The 20010-nt window shown below is 60.6% G+C and overlaps 1 protein-coding gene across 1 annotated transcript; it reads left to right on the forward strand.

Moving 5' to 3' along the window:
• The first annotated feature begins 1129 nt into the window (after nucleotides 1–1129).
• Nucleotides 1130–17095, forward strand: CELF6 (CUGBP Elav-like family member 6). Its single transcript, XM_086471776.1, has 13 exons — nucleotides 1130–1382; nucleotides 4436–4518; nucleotides 10450–10498; nucleotides 12030–12158; nucleotides 12292–12371; nucleotides 12843–12986; nucleotides 13384–13528; nucleotides 13611–13760; nucleotides 14093–14155; nucleotides 15040–15120; nucleotides 15230–15373; nucleotides 16487–16642; nucleotides 16959–17095. The coding sequence occupies exons 1-12, from the start codon at nucleotides 1130–1132 to the stop codon at nucleotides 16612–16614; spliced, it is 1449 nt and encodes a 482-aa protein (XP_086327902.1). The 3' UTR covers nucleotides 16615–16642; nucleotides 16959–17095.
• The last annotated feature ends 2915 nt before the right edge of the window (nucleotides 17096–20010 follow it).

Raw genomic sequence — 20010 nt, forward strand, 5'->3', positions numbered from 1 at the left:
GCATGCACATGCATGTGGGTGCTTGCAAACATGTGCATTCATGTACATGCTCGTGCTCATGTGTGCACTTGCACATGCACAGAAATGCACGCACACACACACGTGCACTCACGCACCATTGCACAGGCTTGCAACAGAGGCATGAAGCTGCACGTGCCTGTGCACACTCCTACACGTACTTGCACACACCTGTTCACTCTTGCAACTATGTGTACAGAGTTGCAGCACAAGCATGTACTTGCACACACATGCACACACTTACACACATTTGAACATGCATGCACGTGTGCACGCTTGCACAAACACGCACGTGCTTGCATAGACTTGCACAAGCTTGCACACACACATGCACATGCTTGCACACTCTTGCACACCCACACTCAGACATGCTTGCACACACCTGCACACGCGTGGCAGCGCGCAGGGGAAGGTAGGCACCGTGAGCCCAGCTGCTGCTCTGGGAGTAATTAATTAACGACCGTGCCAGGTATTAAAGCCGTTCGGTCTAATTACAGACTGGGTGGCGCGGAGTGCAGGCGGAAGGAGCTGCTCCCCCGACCTGGGGCAGCCCCAAGGGGTCAGCCGGGGTGGCGTGGGGTCCGTGGAGGTGAAAAATGCACCAAAGCACCCAAATTGCCCCTTTAGAGCCTTTTCTGTGCAGTTAAATCCAGCTCTGAGGTGGCGGCTGGTGGGGAAGAGTGGGCCGTTAACTCTGGAGCCTACTGAGGGCCGCGGGGCTGAAGGCGGGCGGCTGCTCAGCCCCTGGGCCGGCCTTGCCTCGTCGGGGTTCGGGGCCGGCCCGGCAGGGGGCAGTAGTGGGCGGAGCCGGGGTACCCCGCGCCGCTGCCAGCCTCCCCTCCTGATTGGCCGCCGCTCCCTCATTATGCTAATACCTTGCGTCTGGCCGGGGCCAGCAGGCTGACGTCACCAGCCCGCTGGCGGCCGCGCGCGCGGGTGAGGAGGGGGGGGGGGGGGGTTGTGAGCAGAGAGGCCCCGGGCCGAGCCGAGCGGTTCCGAACGGCGCCGAGCGGCGCCGAGCGGTGCCGAGCGGTGCCGAGCGGGGCGGGGCGGGGCGGGGCGGGGCCGGCGGGCGCCTCCCGCAGCGGCGGCGGTGGCGGCGGAGCGGGCCATGGCCGCGGCGGGCAGCGGCGTGGCGGCAGCGGAGGCGGGGGCGGCGTTCAGCACCGCGAACAGCGGCCGGGTGAACGGGCTGAGCCGCCCGCCCGGCGCCATCGCCATGAAGGATCACGACGCCATCAAGCTCTTCGTGGGGCAGATCCCGCGTAACCTGGAGGAGAGCGACCTCAAGCCGCTCTTCGAGGAGTTCGGCCGCATCTACGAGCTCACCGTCCTCAAGGATCGCTTCACCGGCATGCACAAAGGTACGGGGGGGGCTCCGCAGCCACCAGGCGGGGCACTGGGACGGGGACGTGGGACGCCCTGGGGTGGGGGTGCCGCTCAGGTGAGACGCCCTGAGGTGGGGTACCCGGGTATGGGGCACCCCTGAGGTGAGGTGCCCCTGAGGTGGGACGCCTTGAGGTAGGACACCCCGAGGTAGGGGTATCCCTGAGGTGGGGCACCCCAAGGTGAGGGTACCAAAGTATGGGGCACCCCTGAGGTGAGGTACCCCTCAGGCGGGACACCCTGAGGTGGGACATCCCTGATCTGGAGGTACCCATGAGGTGGGGCACCCTGGTACGGGGCACCCCAGAAACCCTGAGATGGAGGTACGCCCGAGGTGGGATGCTCTGAGGTAGGGCACCCAAATATGGGGCACCTCTGAGTTGAGATACCACTGAGGTGGAGGTACCCTTGACCTGGAGGTACCCGTAAGCTGGGGTGCCCTGGTATGGGACACCGCTGAGGTGGGGATACCCCTGAGAGGAAGGTACCCCTGAGTTGGGGGCACCCTCGAGGTGGAGCACCTTGAGGTAGAGGTATGTCTGAGGTGGGGCACCCTGGTATGGCATACCCCTGAGGTGGAAGTACCCCAGTATGGTGCATCCCTGGTGCCCAGCATTGGGCACCCCAGTATGGGGCACCTCTGATGTGAAGGTACCCCTGAGGTGGAGGCATCCCAGTATGGGGCATCCTGGTATGCAGCCCTCCTAAGATTGGGGTACCCCTGAGGCAGAAGCACCCATCTAAGGTAGAGGTACCCCTGGGATGGTGATGCCTGCATGAGGTGGGGGCACCCACGCAGGCTTAAGGTGCTGCTGTCTGGCTTGGGGGCACCCCTGGGGTCGGGGCACCCCTGGGGTCAGAGCACCCCAGGGCTGGAAGCACCCCAATAGTGTTGGAGGCACTTGTCTGGCATTGGGGCACCCACAGGAGTTTCAGGCATCCCTGGAGTTGGAGCATCCCTGGGGTGGAGGCACCCACCTGGGATACAGGCACCCACCGTGGATGGGGGCACCCACCTGCCTGCTCCCTGCCTGCACCGTGACCCAGCAGGACCGGGGTTGCTGCTGGCCTGGCTGGCATCCCGGCAAGGGGTGCAGAGCACCCAGCACTCCGAGCAGCAGCACATCGAGGGGCTGACGTGTGCACTGCCAAGGTCTTTACAGAACCCCCCGCCTGTGAGCCGGGGGTCTGCAGCACTGGAGCAGGGTCAGGGCACCTCAGGTGTCACCCAACAGGATCTCACACTCCTCCACACGCTGTCGCTCTGTGCCACGGGCAGTGCCCACTTTGCCAGGACTTTCTGGGAAGCCAAAACTTGATGCTTGCGGATGCTGCCACGTCGGTGCCCTTTGGCTGTGGGGCAGCTGCCTGGACTCCATCATTCTTGCGGCCATGGCCTCCAAAGTGTCTCCAGGCACCTCTGAAGCTGCTTGCATGCCCCAAACAACGGGATTCGCACCTTGCCAGGCCCCCTCAGTGCTTCCTCCAGCACCAGCTTCAACTGCTGTGGCCCAGACACATGATTTAATTGTGGACTCTCCTCTAATTTGAACAGCATTCTTCCTCCCGGCAAGCCTCCAGAGCAGGATCGCTCCCACTCCAGCCCTCCGAACTTCTCTGGAACATCTGGGCACCGTCCAAAGTCGCCTGCAGTGGAAAAGGGGAAAAAAAAAAGGGGGGGTAAAAGAGCGGGGAGGAGGAAGCCATCGTGATTGCGGATGGTAAACACTGGAAATGGCACCGGGACTGACACGAGCTGCTGCTCTGACCTCCCCTTTCCACCCGCAGTAGGATAATATTTAACCGGGGGAGGATCTCTCCTTGCTCCTTGTGAGGGCAGATGTCCCCAAAACCCCGAGGCAGGCGAGGGACCTTATCCCTTGGCATCCCCCCCACCCCACTGCCACACTCCCTCTCCTCCCAGGCACGCTGATTGTACTTATTAAGAGTTATTAATACTTAATCAGCTGGCGGATTTAATTGTGCCAATATTAAAAATGCATCAATGTCAATTTTATTCATTAAATATTTACTTTGTTGAAGGGAAACTGTTTTGCTGCTGTTTTAATATCACTTTCAGACGCTTTTGGATGTGACCCCAGCAAATTGGGGGGGAGCCCTCGGGGAGGGAGCAGCACAGCGGCAGCATGTGGACCTGGGATGCTCCCACAGGAACAGGAGAGATGGAGGGGAGAGGACCGAACCCTGTCCCTGGGGCTTGCTCATTGCCGCCAGCTCCGGGCGAGCGAGCAGCTCGGCAGCGTGAGTCAGCGTGGGAAAACCTCGCCCCAGGCGTATTCCCGATTCCCGAAGCGCCACGATGTTGGAGGAACCGGAGCGCCTTCACCACGCGAATCTCATCCCGAGGAGGATGCTTGGGGCCAGGAGAAGCGTGGCGGCAAGCCGGGATGCACGGCCTCGATGCCTGGAGATCCGCTTCCCGGAGGGCTTTGGCTGCAGCTTTCCCCAGAGCCTAGGGCCGGAGCGCCGCTGCCCGTGCGCTGCCAGACTCTCTGCCTGCTCTTGCCTTGCTCCTTCCTTCATCCCGCTGCTCCATCTCTTCTGTATCGACATCTCCCACCCTGTTTTGGGGCTGAGCCCTGGCCCCACTGGTGGCAGTGCCCACCTGGGTGCCAGGGGGCTGGATATCAGAGTGCCAGAATACAAGGATGCTAGGGTGCTGGGGTGCTGAGTGCCAGTGTACCAGTGTGCTGGATGCCAGGGTGCTGGGTGCCAGAGTGCCAGGGTGCCAGGGTGCTGGATATTGGGGTGCCGGGGTGTTAGGTGCCAGGATGCCAGGGTGCTAGGGTGCTGGATGCCATGGTGCTGGAGTGCTGGTGTGCTGGATGCCAGGGTGTTGAGCACCAGAGTCCCAGGGTGCTGGATGCCAGAGTGCCAGGTGTCAGAGTGCTGGGTGCCAGGGTGCTGAGATGCCCCAGCGCCATACTAGCTGCGCCACTGGCTCTCTGCATGCCCGGGGCTTTGTGGCAGTGCCGGGCTGGACACTGACCCCGTCTCCCCATCTCCGCAGGCTGTGCCTTCCTCACCTACTGCGCCCGCGACTCGGCGCTGAAGGCGCAGAGCGCCCTGCACGAGCAGAAGACGCTGCCGGGGGTAAGTGACACTGCGGGGGGGGGAGGTCGGGGTGAGCTGGGGTGGGGGACAGTGACACCTACCCGGGGTGCGGGTGCAGGAGCCGCTTCCAGCAGCCGCAAACCGAGGCATTGATTTTCCTCCCGCCCGCGTGCTGTTGTGCTTTCTGTGGGCTCCGACCTCCCGAGCTTAACAAAGTGAAAATAAATATTTAATTATTCGCCTAAATAAAAATCAATAGGGCCGCTGGTTGGCTGGGAAAAGCGCTGGGGCCCATGAATATCAATCCCTGCCTCGGGTGCGCAGAGCTGACGGAGGGGGACAGGGTTCCTGGGGACGTGGTTTCCTCAGCTGCGCTCTCACCAACGGTGCTGTGCATCAGTAGGTTTAAGAGTTAACAGCCCACTTTGGCAGCCTAAAGGAGGTGTGGGGTCAGGCCCTGCCTGCGGGGCATGGGCTTGCTTGTGTCTCCTTCTCATCGCATAGCCCAGTGTGTGTACACCCACGCGTGCGAGGTGTGTGGCTGCCATGGCTGCTCACTTCTCACCCTGCGGCCCAGCACGGGCCGAGCACGGGGTTGCGCATGTTACACGTGCTCGCCCGTGGGCGTGCGGGCACACGCGCCCGCGTGGGCACACGTCTGTGCGCACCCCTCTGTGTGTGTGTGCACGCAGCAGTGCGCGGGCGTGCATCCGCCGGGGCGCACAGCCGCGCCCGGGCAGGCGTCTGTGTGTGTGCACTCCTGTGCCTGTGCGCACCCCTCTGCTTGTGCTCACACCTCCGTGTGCTCAGCCGTCTGTGCCTGTGCACACCCCTCTATGCTTGTGCACACTGCTCTGTGCCTGTGCACAGCCCTGTGTGCTTGTACACGCACCCTGTACTTGTGCACACCCCCCTGTGCGCTTGTGTTTATGCCCCCGCTTGCCTGTGCGCACCCCTGTGCGCTTGTACACGCACCCTTTGTGCTTGTGCACACACCCCTGTGTGCCTGTGCGCACCCCTCCGTGCTTGTGTTTACATCCCTCCATGCTTGTGTTTACACCCCCCTGTGCGCTTGTACACGCACCCCCCGTGCTTGTGCACACGCGTGTGCTCCTGCTCACCCCCCGTGCTTGTGCACCCCCCCCGGATCTGTGCGCCCCTCCCCGTGCTCCGCGCCCCTGGGTCCCCCCCTCAATTCCCCGGCCAGGCCCCGCCCCCGGCGCTGGGGCGTGTCCAGGCGCTGGAGGGGGCGTGTCCCCATCGCAGCCCCTCCCCTCGGCTCGGCCCGGCCCGGCTCGGCTCGGCTCGGCTCGACGGGGCTGCGGCCGCCCCTCCTCCTGCCCCGCCTCCCGCGCGCCGCTGCGCGAGCCGAGCCGAATCGGGCCGGACCGAGCCGAGCCGCCTCGGGTGGAGCCGGGTCGGGCCGGCCCGAACCGAAGGGAGCTGAGCCGAGCGGAGCCGGGCCGGGCCGGGCCGGGCCGGGCCATGCAGCTGCCGCAGGTGCCGGCTCCCGGGCCGCGGCCGCCCGTGCTGTGGGTACCCGCCGGGTCCAAGATCCTCTGCATCGAGGTAGGGCCCCGCCTTTGTCTGCCGCCGGCTCGGCTCGGCTTGGCTCGGCTCGGCTCGGCCCGGCCCGGGAGGCTCTGCCGGCGTTGGGGCATCCGCACCCGCGGGGTGGGGGTGCTTCGGAGTGGGGGATGCTTCACCCGGGGAGGGGGGTCTGCACCCGTGGCGGGGGGAGTTGCGCGCAGGGATGGGGTGTGTGAGCGTGGGTGTTGGCGAGGAGGGTGTATCTGCACCCGGTGGGGGGGGGTGTGATGGTGAGGGGGTGTATCTGCACCCAGGGGTGGGGGGGTGTGATGGTGAGGGTGTGTGTCTGCTCCCAGGGGTGGGGGTGAACGGGTGTTGGCGAGGAGGGTGTATCTGTGCCCAGGGATGGGGTGTCCGGGTGTGGGTGTTGGCGAGGAGGGTGTATCTGCGCCCAGGGATGGGGTGCATGTGTTGGCAGGGCGGCTGTTGGTGATGAGGGTGTGTTTGCAGGCAGGGATGGGGGCTGTAAGTGTGTGCGTGTTGATGAGGAGGGTGTATCTGCATCCAGGGGTGGGAAGGGTGTTGGCAGGGGGGTGTTGGTGAGGAGGGTGTATCTGCATGCAGGGATGCTGTGTGTGGTGATGGTGATGAGCAGGGTGTATTTGCAGGCAGGGATGGAGTGTGTGCATGCCTGTGCTGGTTAAGAAGGTGTATCTGCGCCTGGAGATGGGTTTGTGTGTTTGTGTGTTGGCTGAAGGGTGTGTTTTTCCACCCTGGGTTTGTGTGTGTGTGCTGATGTTGTGTGTGTGGTTTCAGGCATGCAAGGAGATGTGCTTGAGGGGTGTTGCACCCACAGATGGTGCAGGGGTGCGTGTGTGCATTGGTGGGGGTATGGCTTTGCCCCTGAGGGTGTGCATAAGTGGGTGATGGTGGGGACCGGTTGCACCCAGGATGGTGGGTGTGCAAGTGCGTCGGTGGTTCTGTGTGTGTGTGTAAGCAGGTGCTAAGCGTGTCTTTGGTGTTGGGGTGTGGGTGTACATGGGCCCGGGGGGTGGCAGTGGTGGGTGTGTAAGCGTGTGCATGCGTGTGTGTGCGCACACCGGGTGTGAGCAGGGAGCAGAGAGTGTGTATGTGCATGCGGGTGTTGCACAGGCTCCCACATCGTGGGTACTCGGTGGGGGAGCTGGCCAGGTGTGTGCAGGCTCAGGGGTGCGTGGGTCGTGGTGGGGATGGGGTGTGGGCGCTGCTGGGGCGGAATTGTGGCCGTGCAGGGGGCGTCCAGCTCTGGGTGTCCGTGTGTCCACAGAGAGCTGCCGGGGCTCCCACTGCCACAGTGGGGAAACTGAGGCAAGGGGCGTTGTGTCCCTGCCTGGCATGGATGGTGGTCCCAGCTGTGCACCCTGGGGTGTGTGCCTGTGGTTGTGCAGGATCCACAGCTGCAGGGAGGGTGCCGTGGGTGTTGTGTGGGTGTGCAGCTGTGGGTGGGTGGGTGCTCATGAGGACTCTGGGCTCAGGGTGTGCGGGTGTACGCCGGGCTGGGAGTGTGGCTGCATGTGGGTGTGCAGTCGTGCTGGGACGGATGTGCGGTTTGCGTGGGGCTGCGTGGGTGCGAGCGTGCGGCTGTGTAGCTATACGTTTGTTCGGGGGCTGCTGAGGAGAGCGTGCAGCTGTGGGTGGGTGGATGTGCATGGTGGATGCTGGGGGGGGTCTGCAGTCGTGCTCAGAGGTGTGCAGGAGCGGGAGGGTGGCTGTAGGGAACGCGTGGTTGTGCATGGGGGTGTGCTAGGATGGCCATGTGCCTGTGCAGGGTTGTGCGGTGGTGTGGCTGTCCCCAGGCCGGCTGTGTCCACTCACTCCGAGTGAGTGAGGACTCTGGGAGGATGTTCCCATGATGGCAAGGTGTTCCTGCGATGGGTGGCTGCCTGTACCCGAGCGCCTGTCTCCCTACACTGGGTGTTGGCTGCCTGGGGACCCCCAGGGTGATGCGGGCACCAGGCTCCCGCGGGCGCCTGCTGCTCCAGCATCACCCGACACCTCCGCATGGTGGCCTGCCGGATCCTCTGGCTGTTGGGCACGAGGAGGAGGAGGAGGAGGGTGGCACCCAGGAAGGAACAAGGGCCAGAAGTGACCCTGTTCCACAGGGCAGGTCCCGTTGCAGAGGTTCACCATGAGCTGGCTCTCCCCAGTGCCCGGGCTGTTGGGGGGCTCCAAATTTGGGTGGGGGACAGTGCCCGAGTGGTCAGGCGGTGGTTTAGCAACTGGTGGTGATGCACTCGGGCTGTAGCACACAGGTGGTTTGGCCGTAGCTGGGTCTCTGTGGGGCACCCATGGGTGATGGTGACTGGTGGGTGCTGGGACACCTCAGACAGGTTCTCCTGTAACCCTGGGTGTGTCAGTGTGTCCTTGGGGTGTGTGAGGATGGGGGCGAAGATGGGTGGGAGTTAGAGGATGGATGGGTGGATGTGTGGGTGCTGTGGGGGTGGAGGGATGAGTGCTATGGGGGTGGAAAGGTTGGTGGTAGGGAGATGGGGGATGAATGGACAGGTGTAAGGATGCTACAGGGATGGATGGGTGTTGGAGGTGGGTGTTGGGGGATGGATGGGTGAATTGATGGGTGAATCTTGGGGGAAATGAGTGTATAGGTAATTGTGTGGGTGTCAGGGAAGGGTGAATGGATGAATGGGTGTCAGGAGCGGGAGATGGCTGGGTGGTTGTTTGGGTGTTGGGGGATGGAGGGAGGGCTGTTGGGCAGCGGTGGGTGGCTGGGTGACTGTGTGGAAACAGGGGCACAGTGCAGGGGTGCTGTGGGGACAGACGGACAGGTGGGCGCCAGCCGACTGGACGCAGGGGGAGGTCTGGGTGCCCACGCCATCCACCTCCGCCACCGGAGGCGGTGCAGGGGGCCACGAGCGCCTTGGGGTGGGCGTAGGGCGATGCCAAGCATACCAAAACCCCCTTTCAGGGGACGTCCATGGGCTGGGGCGGTTTCTCCCCTGTGTGGTGCGGCAGCCCTGGGGTAGGTTAGCCGGTCCCTGAGGCCTGACATTTATAAACATCAGCCGCTCCTGGAGAATCAATACAGTTTAATAACCGGCGAGCGGAGACGGGAGACACATCAAAATGACACTCTGCGGCTCCGTAAATGTTATTCTAAATCATACTCGCTGGGTTTATTACATTAAGCATACAGCAACGGGCATGGGAAATTTATTCCATCAAAGGCCATCGCGCTGGTAAATGGGACTGGTGGGTCGGTGGAGAGGGGGCAGCCCCCCCCCCAAAATGGGGTTCCCTCCTCCCGACCGCGGCAGGGATGTGGGGGACAGGGGGATGTTGGCTCTACGGGTCTTCGTGCTGTCACAGCCTCCTGGGTTTGGGGTGAGCTGGATCCTGCCCCAGTGCAGGGGCTGGGGTGGATATTTGGGGGACTGGTGACATGATGGGTGACACGAGGGCAGCTGGGTGGCCCCCTCATCCCTCTGTGCCAGTCCGTGGCTCCTGCGGACTCGATCCTCTCCCTGGACCGGGCTCTGTGCTGACATTTCTCCCTGCGTTTCCCTGGAGACGAGGCGGTTGCTGTGGAAACCTCCCTCCTCTTCTTCCTTAACCATCCTCTTCTTCACCCTTGGGGAGGGGGCGCCTGGCGCTGCCCCCACCCAGCCCCTACATTTGGGAGGACCCCCTCCATGGGTACACAGGGGGAACCCCAGGGTGGGAGCACGGACACACACACACGTGTGTGGGTGCGACAGCATCATGCGTGTGCACGGCTGTCCCTGGGCGTGCTCCAGCCGTGTGCGTGTGTGCGCACACCCGCCCCGTCATGCGTGACATCCTGCCGTTGCCGTGACGACCCCATCGAGCACATGGCTCAGGCTCCGCAGCGTCGCGGGGGATGCACGCTTGTTGCCGTGGAAACGGACATAATTGTAACATTTTTCGTCTAAAAGAGAGGAAAAAAGGAGAGGGAGAGAGAGGAGGAGAAATGGCTCCATGGGCCAGGGAAGTGTGCGCTGGCCTGGTGCGTCCTGCTGCACACGCGTGTCGCGCTTGTGAGTGCACGCGGTGGCGACGCACGAGAGGAGGCCAAAATTGGGTGAGAATCAGGAGAAGGAGCGGCTGGCTGGGCACTGCTGCCGCCTCTGCAGTCCCTTGCAGTCGAGGAAAGCGGGCAGGCAGCCAAGGTTGGCACTGGCGGCCTGGCGGGCGCCTGCAGCACCGGGTACCCGTCCCTGGGGCTGTAGCATCGCCCTCCACCCGCAGCATCCCCAGGTCGGCTGGTGGCCACCAGCCCTGGCTCTGTTCTTGCAGGTCCCTGCCCTGCTCCCTGCTCTGGCCTGCTGTGCCAGGCTGGGGCCAAATCCTGCCATTCCCTGTGGAAAGGGTTCGGGGGGGGCACAGCACCGCCACTGACCGCCTGCTCCCACTTGTGTGTTGCAGATGAACCGTCCCATCCAGGTGAAGCCGGCCGACAGCGAGGGCCGAGGAGGTAGGTCCTCCCTTCCCCAGCTACCCTGCACCGGCAGCAGAGCGCAGGGCCATTCGAGGGGTGATGGGGGACGTGGTGACATTGTGGGGGCTGTCGCAGGGAGGTTTGTTTGCAGAGAAACCTGTGAAAGGCGCTGGCTTTGCCGGTGGCACCCAAACCTGAGCACAGAGCAAATGTGATCTCAGCTCTCCCTGCCCAGCTGTCTGGGGGCAATGTCCTGACATTGTGCCAAGACCATCCTGATGTCATACCACGAGCATCCTGACATCATGCTGAGTAAAGTGCCAGCCAGTCGCTCTCCGACAGCTCCTTCGTCTATCAGATAACCAAATTACCTGCCCGGAGCTGTCTGTGGGGACCCCAGCAGAGTCAAGGTGCAGGAGCTGGCCGCACATGGCCCCAGCCCCTCTCAAGCAGAAAATGCCACCCCCCCACCAAATTCTCCGTGGGCATTTGCAGCTCACGGGGCTGTGTCATTTCCAGGCCGAGCTGATAATTTGGGCAAAATTGCAGGAATTGGATCGAAACCCCTTGATGTTCCTAGTGCTGCGAGCAAGTGCCGGGCGCGTAGACACGCTCGGACACACGGGATGCTCGCGTGGGGCTGCCTGCCCTTGGCGGGGCGGCCAGGGTAGATATCCCCCTATTCAAAACACGGTATTAAGCACACCGCAAGCTGGTCCTGGCACGTTCCAGAGGGACCCGGCAAATAAATTACCCACTTACCGAGTGTAATTGGTGAAGGATTAAAAATCGATGGGCAAGCTCGGGCGCTCAGCTCCAGCCCCCTCGCCCAGGAGGCGATGCTCAGCCGCCGAGCCCGCTCCCGCTGGCTACCTTGGCCGGGAGATGGTTTATGTTTAACTAGACAACACACAAGCCCTATTCCCTTAACTAATTTTCCTGGTACCTTAACGGACAGAGCATTAATCGTCTCCTGCCATTATTTATTTATTTCCCCGGCAACGCTCTTGACAGGGCACCTTATTTTCTTTGTCAAATGCCATTAGCGCGCGGCGGGAGCACGCGGCTGCGCAAGACAGATGCTGGTAATAATCATGAAATTCTCATTATTTACTCTCCCTTCTCTCGTGTTTGGGTTATTTATGTCCCCTGGGCACGGCCGGAGGCTGCGGGTTATTCTGCGAGTCGATCATACGAAGGCAATTGCCGCTGTTTTGTGGGCTCTCTTTGTTTCCCAGCTGCATCCCGCACTGGTGCCGGGGGAACCGGCTCCTCCATCCCCGGCAAAAGCCCCAGCTCCGGTGCCTGAATCAGGAGCTGGCTCTTTCTGGCTTCACCCCTCAGCAATTTCCCTGCAGGAGAGGTTTTCCCACCCTGGGTGTTTTGTAGGATGGAGGTGATAAGGTGATAAATCCTGCTTCTCCATCACCGAATTGGCATCGCTCCCTCCCCAAGCTCCGGTGTTAACCCAGCTCTTGCTCCTCTGTACACCATTTGCAAACTGGGAGTGAGGGGACGGGATGGTGAGTGACATGCCACTTTCCGACGGGCTTGGTTTTGCTTTTAGAAGACAGGAAGCTCTTTGTGGGCATGCTGGGGAAGCAGCAGAGCGAGGATGATGTCCGGCGCCTCTTTGAGCCCTTTGGCCAGATCGAGGAGTGCACCATCCTCCGAGGACCCGACGGAGCCAGCAAAGGTGGGCTTTGAGGAGCTGAGTGAGCACAGTGTAGGCTCCTGGGACCCACGGAGGGTGGGAGCCGCTGGCTGGGCAGCGCTGGCTCCCACAGCGGCCAAATCCAACCTCTCCCATGTCCCCTCTCTGCCCTTAGGTTGTGCCTTTGTGAAATACGGCAGCCACGCCGAGGCACAGGCTGCCATCAACAGCCTGCATGGCAGCCAAACCATGCCGGTAAGTGCCAGGCTCTCACCCTGCCCGGTTCGACCCCATGCTGCCTACGTAATCCAATCACCAGCTAATTTGATCCTCTGTCTAATTGGATCAAAATCCTACAGACCAGTATTTTGATGGCTAGATCACCCTGAGGTTCTTCTTTGCCTGGGAGCTGAGCCCCGGGGGTGGGTGTGCAGGGCTAATTCCCTCGTGCTGGAGAAAGGGGCTGTTTAATTAATGCCGAAGGTCAAAATTGTGAATGAGGAGGGGAAACAGGAAACAGAGGTCAGGGAGCTGCCGCCGGGGAGAAAAAAACGGCTATAATTAAACCTTGCATCGATCGCTGGTTGCTGCTGCCAAGCCAGCCAGCATCCCTGGGGCCGAGGATGCTGTGGCCGCTGCGAGCCAGCGGATCCCTCCCTAGAGCAGGGAGACATTTCAGGGGCGTTGCCGGGGTCCCGCCGTCAACCCATCTTCCCCCCATCTCAGGGCGCCTCGTCCAGCCTGGTGGTGAAGTTTGCGGACACAGATAAGGAGAGGACCCTGCGGCGGATGCATCAGATGGCAGGGCAGCTGGGCATCTTCAACCCCATGACCATCCAGTTCGGCGCCTACGGGGCCTATACGCAAGCGGTAGGAGCTGGCGCCATCCGGGACCTGGGGGTTTTTGGGGAGCCCCTTGGGTGGGGAGGGGGCTGGTTTTGCCTGTAACAGCCTGCGTGGGATTGTACCAGTGCCAGTGGGTGCGGATGCCCATCAGGGTTGGGGTATCCCCATTTAGGGGCACAGCAGAAGGCTTCACCCCCCTGGATGAGGGTGGCATGGCTGTGGGGCAGAGCGGTCCCATATATCACCTTTTTTAGCATCACCGAGACCTCCTCTTGTCCTCGAGTCCAGCAGTGGGTGACATTTATTCTTCTGAGCTGCTGTGCATGAGTGCAAAGGGCAGATGCTGATTTATCCTCCCCTGCTCCCTTCTTCTCTCTGCCCCTCGTTCACTGTCCCCTTTCCCCCCCTTCCTTTTCTTCAGATCATGCAGCAGCAGGCGGCTCTCATGGCAGCCGCGCAGGGGACCTGCCTGAACCCCATGGCCGCCATTGCCGCCGCCCAGATGCAGCAAATGGCCGCCTTCAACGTCAGCGGACTGGTGGCCGCCCCCCTCACCCCCTCTTCAGGTACGACCCCCTTCCATTTGCCTCCCCATTCTGCTCAGCATCCTCAGGGGGTGCTGCCGGCGCTGATGCCTCCCTCCTGCAGGTACAAGCACCCCCCCTGGCATCAGCACGGCGCCCGTGCCCAGCATCGCCACACCGATCGGGGTGAACGGCTTCAGCCCGCTGCCGCCACAGACCAACGGGCAGCCCGCCTCGGAGACCATCTACACCAACGGCATCCACCCCTACCCAGGTAACCCTCCTCGCAGCCTGCCGGGGAGCTCCACCACGTTCCCCTGGGGCTGGGGACGCGTGCTCGGCTCACGTGGCAGGCTCCAGGGGTGCTCCCCACCCCAGGAGCACTTGGAGGAACCAGCTGTGTACCGATCCCCGCCGAAATCCCACCTCACGTGGCATCGCCGCCTTTGCGAGCGGGGCGATGCTCTCAGCTCCTATGAAGCGGCAGGGAGCAGCTCTGCCCCTCCGCAACGGTGCTTGGCCAAGAGCCCTCTCCCATGGGAGCTGCTTGTCCCCGGCTTTCTCTTGCTTATTCTCTCTGCCTTTTCTCTTCTTTTCTCTTCCCAGCTCAAAGCCCCACGGTGGCAGATCCCCTCCAGCAAGCCTACGCAGGCATGCAGCACTATGCAGGTCTCAAACTTTGCTTTGCACTTCTTCCCTCTCTCCCCTCGTTGCTCCTCACCCTTATTTTTGGGAGGTGAACATCCCCTTGGGGTTGAACCACAGGACTGGGGCTGCGTGCTGTGGCACGGATTAATATGGTGAGCATGGGGTGCCATACCCTGGCGGGAGCTCCGGGGCAGTGATGGTGTCACTGATGCAGAGCACCATCCCCTCGTCACCAGCAACACAGATGTGCTCTCGGCACGGCCCTCCGTGCAAGTTTTGGATGGAGGAAAGTGAGTTTTAATGCCCACGGGGCTGAGGTAACTCTGTGGGGGAGAGCTGGCGGCGGTACCTAGGAGAGGGGGTGAGGTTTGGGCGGTGATGAAGAGCCAGCCCCATGCCAGATCCTGCTGACACGCCAGCCTGCTGGTAGAGACGGCCATGGAGGCACCAAGACATCAAAAATCCTCAGATGTTCATTACGTGGCCAAATCTGATGGCCAAGGAGATGGGTCACAGAGAGAAGGGAGTCAAAGCATCCTGTGGAAGTACGTTGAACCCAGCAGTCATTTAATTAGGAGCACTGACAGCGTTTTTCACATTTTCAACAGAAAATCAAGTTTTGGTCCCTGAATTGTCGTGTTTTTTCAACCAAAAGTGCAGGCTGTCCTCAGTCTTGAGGCCATATTATTGCTGTCACCAATGTCCCTCCCGGGAGAGCTGTTTCTGCATCCCTGGTGTGCTAGGAGGCTGGGGCCATGCCGGCAGGGGTGGGAAGGACAGAGCCAGCAGCCCCGGGAAGGAGAGGCACCTCTATCGAGGGTGGCAGCGGGGAACATCCCTGTCCCCAGCCCTTCCTGGGGCTGGGGTGGACACCGGGGTCTCAGCTCCCCGTTTCTCTCTTCCAGCAGCATATCCCACTGCCTACGCACCCATCAGCCAAGCCTTTCCCCAGCAAGCGCCCATCATCCCGCAGCAGCAGCGAGAAGGTGAGGGGTTGGGGGGGGCACCCCGCTGCAGGGCCGATGGCTCCTCACTCCCCCCAGGGTGTCCCAAGCCTCGCGGCTGATGTGCGGCTGTCCTTTGTGTGTCACCCAGGTCCCGAAGGCTGTAACCTGTTTATTTATCACCTGCCCCAGGAGTTCGGGGATGCAGAGCTCACGCAGATGTTCTTGCCTTTCGGCAATGTCATCTCTGCCAAAGTCTTTGTGGACCGTGCCACCAACCAGAGTAAATGCTTTGGTAAGTCCTGGTGTGCGGCTCTCCCCAACATCTCAGCTCAGGGGTCTGGCTCTTCTCGACATCCCAGCTCTCCCTGGTCTCCAGCTTGGAGGTCCGACTCTCCCTGGTCTCCAGCTTGGAGGTCCGGCTCTCCTTGGTCTCCCAGCTCAGGGTTTCGGCTCTCCCGGATGTCCCAGCTCAGAGGTCTGGCTCTCTCCAACATTTCCACCACTCCTTGACGTCCCAGCTCAGGGGTCTAGCTCTCCCCAGTGTCTTATCTTGGGGTCTGGCTCTCCCCAACTTCCCCAGCTCAGGGGTCTGGCTCTCGCCAGTGTCCCAGCTCAGGGGTCCATCTCCCCAACATCCCAGCTCAGGGGTCCAGCTTGGGCAGCACTGACAGGTGACTGAAGCCACATGGTAGCTGGAGCAACGTGGCTGTCCCAGGGCTGAGGGCAGGTTTTTTTCCCACACTGTACCGGGACAGGACGTACCCTCCTGCTGTCCCCTGTTATGCTGTCCCCCATGTCCTCAGCCTAGTGCTCCTGCCAGTGTGCCTTCCAGGGAGGGCTGGTCGCCGCTTGCCACTGCCATGTCCGCTCTGTTCATGTGGCTGCGTGCCACCAGTGCCACCAGCACGCTCTGGCTTGCAAACCTGTCACCACGGTGTCTCTGTAGCCCATCACCTTGGTGGCGCCACAAATCCCATCACTCTGGTGTCCCCACAGACCCTGTCACCCCGGTGTCTTTGGAGGCCCCATCACCTTGCTGTCTCTGCAGACCCTGTCACTCAGGTGTCCCATGAGGACACACATCCCATCCTGGTGTCCCCACAGACCTGCTCACCTTAGTGTCCCTGCAGACCATTCCAGTGCCCCTCTTATGCTGGTGTCCCCACAGACCCTGTCACCTCAATGTCCCAGCAGACTTTAGTGTCCCCAAAGGTGCCATCAGCCCATCACCCAGTCCCCTGCAGTCTGGGGCTGCGCTGTTACCCCATGATCCCCCTCTCCCAGCACCCCCAACCTGGGGTTCCACCTGAGGCTGCCCGCAGGAGCATCCCACAGGAATTCACCTCGTTGAAGTAAAGCAGCGACCTGTGATGTTTACAGTGACAAACTCATCCCTTGCCCCCAGGTTTCGTCAGTTTTGACAATCCGACGAGCGCTCAGGCAGCCATTCAGGCCATGAACGGCTTCCAGATCGGCATGAAGAGGCTAAAAGTCCAGCTAAAGCGGCCGAAAGATGCCAACAGACCCTACTGACCCCTGCTCACCCTGGCCCTGTGGAGAGGTACGGGGGGACAGGGGTGTCTGGCCCTACTACACTCCCCTGCGATGCCCCAGGGGACCTGGTGGTGGGGCTCAGCTCACCTGACGCATCACGGGTGCTGTGTTTTCTCCAAAAATGTTCTCAAGTGTGTGCGGGGGTTTCTGCACCTGGGACCGTCTCTGTGTGTTTTTCAAACTGGGATTTCGGTCCTTGCCTCCATCCCCCTCTCTGTCCTTCCCTCCATCCCTCTCTCCATCATTCCTTCCATCCCTCTCTCCATCATTCCTTCCCTCCATCCTCCAGGACACGGGCTAACGGCCCCTTCGCTGTTTCGCAGGTTGGGTGTCCCGTGGTGTCTGACGACTTTCCCCTTCCCCAAGTGCAGTATCCAAACCCGTAACTCTCTTTCTTTGCAACACATCCCGGAGGAGGAAGAAGAGGAGGAAGAGGAAGAAGAAGAGGAGGAGGTGATGGAGAAAATGGCGAAGAAGAGAGCCATTCTGGTTGTAGCTTTTCTTTTTTGATTTTTTTTTTCCCAAACCGGTCTTGTTTGTTACTTAACGGGAATGAGAGAGTGAGGAAGACAAGGAAGGAGGAGAGCGACGCGGCACCGGGGCTGAGATTCGCTGCCGGCCACTTGCTGGGACTCACTGAATCCCTCACCGGGAGAATGGACGATGGCCCCGCGCAGCCGGGGTACGATCTACCTTCGTGTTTGTTTTTTTTTAAAGCACTCATTTGCTGCTACCGATTTCCCAGGAGAAACGAGGAAAAGAGGCTCCAAATGGATTCTTAAACCAAAGCCGGTGGGACGGGACCAGCCTCGGGCGCTTCACCTGGAGGATGCTTGTTTGGAAAAAAGGAAAATGGCAAGATTTTCTTTTCCCCACGTCGGGAAGAAAAAAAAAAGGATCAAAGGATGTTGGACTTACAGAAGATATATATAAATAAGTATATATATATATATATCCCATGGAGCAGGGCAGCGGGACACACGCTTCCCCCTGCTTGTCACTGGCACAGGGACATAGGATTACTTGTTTCAGAGTCATATCATTCCTTAGAGTTTAGGGACCAAAGGACTATTGCTTTTTTTAAATATATCTATAAATAAATTAATTTAAAAAAAAACAAAACACAAAAAAACAAAAAACGGGAAAGAAGAAGAAAAAAAACCCAGGAATTAAGAAGGTTGAGCAAAACCTCGGGCATAAGAGCTACGAGCTTTTTCCTAGAGGGCTCGGTTTTGGGGGGCCGATTCACGGGGCTCAAGGGCTCAGTTTTGGGGGGCCAGTTTGTGGCCGAGGATGGGGGGATGCAGAGCGGTTTTTTGGGGGGCTGCGGTGGCTCCCCCAGCCCTGTGGCACAGGCAGGAGCCGGCGGCAGGGGAGTCAAGCTGGTCGAAAGAGCCCCTCGGTCGCCTCCGGGAGAGGGCGAAGCGATGCGGTTCTTTGCGTTTTCAGTTGGTTTGTGGGGATTTTGGGGTGGTTTTTTTTCAGCCAAAAAAAAAAAAAAAAGAACAATGTGAGGTTTCAGCAGAAACGAAGCGAAGTGAAATAAACTTATTTTGTCAAAATCGTCACCTTGTTTGGTTCTTTGGAGCAATCGCTGCCGCGTCCCACCACCCAAATTCCCCCAAGAAGACAACGCTGGGGACCCCTTTTTGACCAGCTCAACTCCGGCCAGACTGAAGCATCCGCTGGGATTTTGGGAAAGCCAGGAAAGGAACGTGGGCCTCTCTTTTTATTTGCTTTTTTTTTCCCAGAAATTACCATTTTCCAGAAGAATTCACGCTGGCTGCGCGGGAGACTGAGGCAGGACCCGGCCCCTGCGGTTTTGCTGTTCTCTGAGTGATGGGGGAGCTTGTGGAGGATGTTGGCATGTCCCATGGGATGTCTCCTTGCAGCAGACAAGTGCCTGCAGTGATCATGGGAAAGTGCCTTGATTTATTTTCTTATTTGAGGAGGGAGGAACTCCAAACTCACAAATTCAAGCAAAAAAATGGGGTGGCCGGCAGGGCGAGTGGCAAGGGGACAGCCACCACTCTGGTGTCCCCCCTGCCTGAGCTTGCGTGGCCTTTGGGAACAGTGAGCAGCTGGTGCGGGATAAGTAGGGGGGGACAGATGTTGTATCCCTCTGTCACCTGCCCACAGAGGTGGCGCAGAGTGTGCCCACCTGTGTGATAAGCCTGGCAGGTCTCAGCCAGTGGCTGTACCTAAACCAGGGTTATTTCTTAAGTCGATTCTTTATTTTCTTTATAAATCCCAGTGGGGTTTTGTAAGTCTCCAGTGGGGTGGTGAAGGGCTAGTTTGGGGTATTTATTATTATTTTTAATCCCTTGGACCCTTGACCCCCTGGCAAGGGAGCCCTGTGTCCCTGCGGGACTGGCTGGTGTCCCCAGGCAGCTTCGGGCTGATGCTGCAGGAGCCGCCGTCTCTTGAGGGCTGGTATTTTCCCACTGCAGCCTCGTGCTGCCGTGACCCACCCAGAGAGCCCCGGGACTGTGGGGAACCTCGGTGCCCAGCTACCCCTGCCAGCCCCCCCTGCCTCCCGGGAGTCCCCACACTGAGCCCCGGCAGCCTCCGGGCTTTCTCCCACGGGGATTCATTCAGGCTGGGGCGCAGCTGTGCCAGCGCCGACTCTGTACCCGTGTAGTTACTGGGATTGGCCGGGGCTGAAATACAGTGCAGGCCCTGGGAGGTTTCCTTGTTTTGCACATGAGTCTCTGCGGCAGCACCAGTCACTGTGGGGTCCCGTCCCCTCCGTGTGGTCCCATCCCTGAGGCACAAGCCCTTCTCTGTGGCACAGGCCCTGCTTGTCACGATATGATGGCGGTGTCATTCCCTCCCCGCAGCCCCATCCCCTTCCCAAAGCCCCATCAATTCCCGATGACCCTTTCGATGTGGCCCCAATTGCTTCCCCGCAGCCCCACCCCTCCCCCACCATCCCATCCCCTCCCCATACCCCCAGGCTGTTTAACTACACGGACACAAATTCTTTTTCTCTTTTTTTTTTTTTTTCCTTGTGTTTTTTTTGGGTTTGTTTTGGTCGGTTGTTGGTTTTTTTTTGCTTCGGTTTCTCATTGTCGATAAAAACGCTGTCACTGCCAACGCCAGGAGGGGCAGCCACCGGCCACACCAGCCCCAACAGCTCCTTCTCCGCGCTGCCACAGGGTCGGGGACACTGGGGGACGGGGCGGGGACAAGGGACTGCTAAACCCGCCTGGTGCTCACTGGGTGCTTGACGCCTATGTACAGGGTGGAGCCGCTGGCGTCGGGCCCCCGTCTCTGCCCTGCCCAGGAGGCTCAAAACCCGCTGGTCCTTCCCCAGCCTTGCCCAGGGTCTTCGCTCGGTGCCCGGGGGGGTCCCGGGGAGGTTCCCGCTGCCGC

Source organism: Leptosomus discolor, chromosome 11, assembly GCF_034619465.1.
Source record: "Leptosomus discolor isolate bLepDis1 chromosome 11, bLepDis1.hap2, whole genome shotgun sequence".
NCBI classification, from domain to species: domain Eukaryota; kingdom Metazoa; phylum Chordata; class Aves; order Leptosomiformes; family Leptosomidae; genus Leptosomus; species Leptosomus discolor.